Source organism: Gadus macrocephalus, chromosome 4, assembly GCF_031168955.1.
Source record: "Gadus macrocephalus chromosome 4, ASM3116895v1".
In the NCBI taxonomy this organism is placed as follows: Eukaryota; Metazoa; Chordata; class Actinopteri; order Gadiformes; family Gadidae; genus Gadus; species Gadus macrocephalus.
In genome coordinates, this window is record NC_082385.1 from 32,414,050 (window position 1) to 32,418,422 (window position 4,373).

General features: G+C 50.9%; 1 protein-coding gene across 1 annotated transcript in view; it reads left to right on the top strand.

Annotated features, from left to right (window-relative positions):
• LOC132455504 (mitogen-activated protein kinase kinase kinase kinase 4-like) overlaps positions 1-4,373 on the top strand; it is a 45,049-nt gene that overhangs the window by 24,838 nt on the left and 15,838 nt on the right. The window contains 4 exon segments of the mRNA XM_060049366.1: positions 17-89; positions 1,231-1,441; positions 1,978-2,139; positions 2,967-3,095. Of these exon segments, the coding sequence (XP_059905349.1) occupies positions 17-89; positions 1,231-1,441; positions 1,978-2,139; positions 2,967-3,095 (575 nt within the window).

The following is a 4,373-nucleotide window of genomic DNA, read 5'->3' on the forward strand; positions in this document are numbered from 1 at the left end:
GTCTCCCTCCGCGCAGACGAGACGGAGTACGAGTACAGCGGCAGCGAGGAGGAAGAGGAGGAGCCCGCGGAGCAGGACGGGGAACCAAGGTGTGACCTTTGACCTCCCAGGGTTCGGACACATCCGACTCTTCACCTCCTCGAGCTAAAGTGTCTGAATGGTGGACAGTGTTGTGGAGGGCTCACGGGATCTAGATAGGCGGTTGGATTCCAGGGGTTCTGGTTGGTTGGTGGCCCAGCTGGGCCTTTAGAATCCTTTGTTGAGGAAACTAACAGTTTTGTGTTTTTTAAAGAGGCTCTATAAAGTCCTGACTGTGCTTCCTCATTGCATTCCACCGTCGCTGGTGTCAGAGGAAGTCCTGTGTGTCACTTATGAGCAACGCACTGCGTTAGTAATACCCTGAAAGGCTTGGTGTTTGGAGATCGCTGCTAGGGGGATAAAGTTAACAGCAACAGGATGCCGTGTGTCACGCTGTAAATCACCCGAGAAATGCCTGTAATTCATGATGCTTTGGATAAAAGCATCTGCCAAATGAGGAGTTTGATAAGAAGTGGGAAATCCCTTGTCTTCTAACTGTAGCGGAGATGGTTTTGAAGTCTGCTCCGAATATAAACTGCTCAAAGCATATGACGACGTTGTAGTATTAATTAATATTTTTCAGTGAGCCTTGTTGGCATTGGCTGCTAACGTCCCCTTTCTTACTCTGTGGCGGTGTAGTAAACAGTACTTTTGGAAATAGTACTCAAACAATGAGCTCAGTCCAACAGGGTCTCTGAGAACGTGTGCCCCCCCCCCAGAATATTTTAACCAGACCTTTCCACCTCCTGAGATAACGCTGTTTATCAAAAATAGTATCATAAGCTCATCATAAGCTGGCAATCTCCAGCAAGCCTACATTAATAAACATCAGGGGACCGGCAACAGTTGTTAAACACTAAATCCCCCCCCCCCCGCTGGTTTAATGAATAATTGTCTATCAAAAATAGCATGAATCTGACTTCATAAGCCAGCAATCAACTGAACCCCAAATTAACATCAGGTGACCCCCAAGATGGTGGAACACTAAATAACATTCTCCTTCCCCCTCCTCCACCTCCAACCTCCACCACCACCTCTACTGCCCTCCTCCACCTCCTCCTCCTCCTCCCCCCCCTCCCCCTCCTCCTCCTCCCCCACCACCTCCCTCCTCCTCCTCCTCCTCCTCCTCCTCCCCCCCTCCCCCTCCTCCAGCTCCATCGTCAACGTTCCGGGTGAGTCCACGCTGCGCCGGGACTTCATCCGGCTGCAGCAGGAGAACAAGGAGCGCTCAGAGGCGCTGCGGCGGCAGCAGCTGCTGCAGGAGCAGCAGATGAGGGAGCAGGAGGAGTACAAGAGGCAGCTGCTGGCCGAGCGGCAGAAGCGCATCGAGCAGCAGAAGGAGCAGAGGAGGCGGCTGGAGGAGGTGAGGGGGGGGGGGGGCGTCACCATGGCGATGAGGCGGCGGCGACGGCCGTCGGCTGTTGGTTTATTTACGTCTTGGTTCTCGTTTTTTGTTGTTCCCGCTGAACGTTGAACTGAAGTTTGTATTTTTCTCTCTCTCTCTCTCTCCCCCTTCTATCTCTCCATCGGATCGATCTCCCCTTCTGCCTTCTCCTTTTCTCTCCCTCTCCCTCCCCCTCCCTCCGTTTTCTCCTCATTCTGTTGTTTTCCCAAATGTCCTTTTACCCATTTTACTCGCTCGCTCTCTCTCGCTCTCTCTCTCTCACTCTCTCTCACCCCTCCCTCTCCCTCCCCCCACCTGCTCTCTCTCCCTCCCTCGTTCTCCTCTCTCTCGCCCCTCGCACCCCCCACCTGCTCTCTCTCTCCCTCCCTCCCTCCTTCTCTCTCTCTCGCCCCTCCCTCCCTCCTTCTCTCTCTCTCTCCCTCTCTCGTTCGCTCTCCCTTTCTCGCCCCTCCCTCCCTCGCCCCTCTCTCGCCCCTCCCTCCCCCCCGGAGCAGCAACAGCGCCGCGAGCGCGAGGTGCGGCGGCAGCAGGAGCGCGAGCAGCGCCGCCGCGAGCAGGAGGAGAAGCGCCGCGTGGAGGAGACGGACCGCCGCCGCAAGGAGGAGGAGGAACGCCGGCGGGCCGACGACGAGAAGAGGAGGAACGACCGGGAGCAGGTCGGTCCCAGAACCCCCCCCACCCCCCCACCACTGGGAGCGAGTCGCTAAAAGGCCGTAGTGGTTTTCCCGAGAACTTCCCGTTTAAAGGGTCTTGTGTTGCCTTGCATTAGGGATCTGGGAAGGCTCGACCTGGGAAGCTCGGTGTCGCGGCGTTCCCATTGCCACACGGTCACACACGCTGTGTGTGTGTGTGTGTGTGTGTGTGTGTGTGTGTGGGTCTGGGTGTGGGTGGGGCGCCTCAGCCATCCCAAGAGTCCAATCAGCGTTTCGGGATTCTTAGATACAATACTCTGTTAATACTCAAGCTAGCATCACCAGCTAGCATCACCAGCTAGCATCACCAGCTAGCTTCACCAGCTAGCTCGTAGGTATAAATGATCCTGGACCATTTCTGAGGTCGAAGCCGATCACAGAAGCGCTTTAACTGGTATATATATTCTACGATTAAAAGGCGCTGGCTAGCCCGTACCTATTGAGAGTCCCAAAAGCCCTTCCGAGCTACGCTAGTTTGCGTCACAAAGTTCGTCGTCGTCAGTTGGATTGGACAGTACCGACTGTTGGAACGTTAGTTCATTATTCAATTGTGAAAGTTTCCCGCCTTCTAACTTAGAGGGGCTCAATCTTACAGTGCCACTTAAAAAAACTAGAACAATTATGTGCGCTAAATCAGTCCATTTTCACCTCCAAATAAGTTTCATGGCAACGTATTGTAATAACAAACCCAAGAAAAGAAGATGGAGGGTCCAACTTCTGGACCCGCCTTTTTGTTTCCCGCTTCCTGGCCTCTCCACCAATGGCGCGGCGTGCTTTGTGTTGATTGACAGGAGTACATCCGCCGGCAGTTGGAGGAGGAGCAGAGGCACCTGGAGATGCTGCAGCAACAGCTGCTCCACGAGCAGGCCATGCTGTTGGTGAGAGACACACACACACACACACACACACACACACACACACACACACTCGGGATGGGCATTCGATTTAAGTCGTCCTGGTCGATCGTCGTGAGAACTAGCGATCAATTTTCGATTAATCATTCATATTTTTATATTAAAATTAACTATTTATATGCTCTATTCAAAATGCAATGGAAATTTTCTGGTCCGATTAGAAGTGGAAGAACGGCTCAATCGGAATAGAAAATGATCCTATGTACGCCTCAATCGGAATACACGAGAATGCGCGAGAGACATACGGACGTGCGCACTTTTGTAAACGCTGTGTATACGGTACATTCGGATCGCATGATAGAAATAGATCTTTTCCGATTATGAATCTAATCGGATCAGAAGTGTCCATGAATACAATTCTCAGATCGGAATAGAATTCCAACGCGGAATAGAAGAGGTGGTGTAGTCCACTATGATCGACATGTGTATACTCATTCCGATTGGTTTGGGCTGGGTGCGGCTACTTTTTGACTTGGAGAGATGGCATCAGTAGTCGCAGTAGTTCGTCCCATCTGTACTTTTATGCACACCGAACTGGACCTCTGTCAAGGAAATCCGATTTTTTTGCCTGATTCACGTCTTTCTTCCGCACTCCGCCACTTGTCAACCCCAGCATGTCCGGTTGCTAAGCGACATCAGTGTCTTTGGCGGACTATTTCTCTGCTGAACAACGCTACGAATGGTAATCGTAAAAAGACAAACCTTGTGAAGATATCGACAAAATTCTTAATGGTCAATTAGTCGATCGTCGATTAATCATGCCCGTCCCTAACACACACACACACACACACACACACACACACACACACACACACACACACACACACACACACACACACACACACACACACACACACACACACACACACACACACACACACACACACACACACACACACACACACACACACACACACACACACACGTTTATTTCGGTTATCATCTTGAAATGCACGTCGTTGGGAGTTTAAAGATTGGTTCTCTCGGTTGGGTTGGGTTTCACAAAACCTTATGAGTCAAAACAAACAGGATTCTTTCAAGGGTATTTCTTCCCTCCCTCTTTAAGCCGTAGTAAAACAAATCATTTATAACCCCGAACAAACCCGTCCCCTTTCCTTGTGGCTTTGGAGTTATTTGACCAGACCGATGCAGAATTATGAAATATTCAGATTTCACCAGCAGTTGTGTTTCATCTGCTGTGAATAACAGACATCAGATTTTAATTGTACTCTGTCTTTTATGACAACTATGCGAGTCTCCGTTAAATGACTCACTGCTTTTATG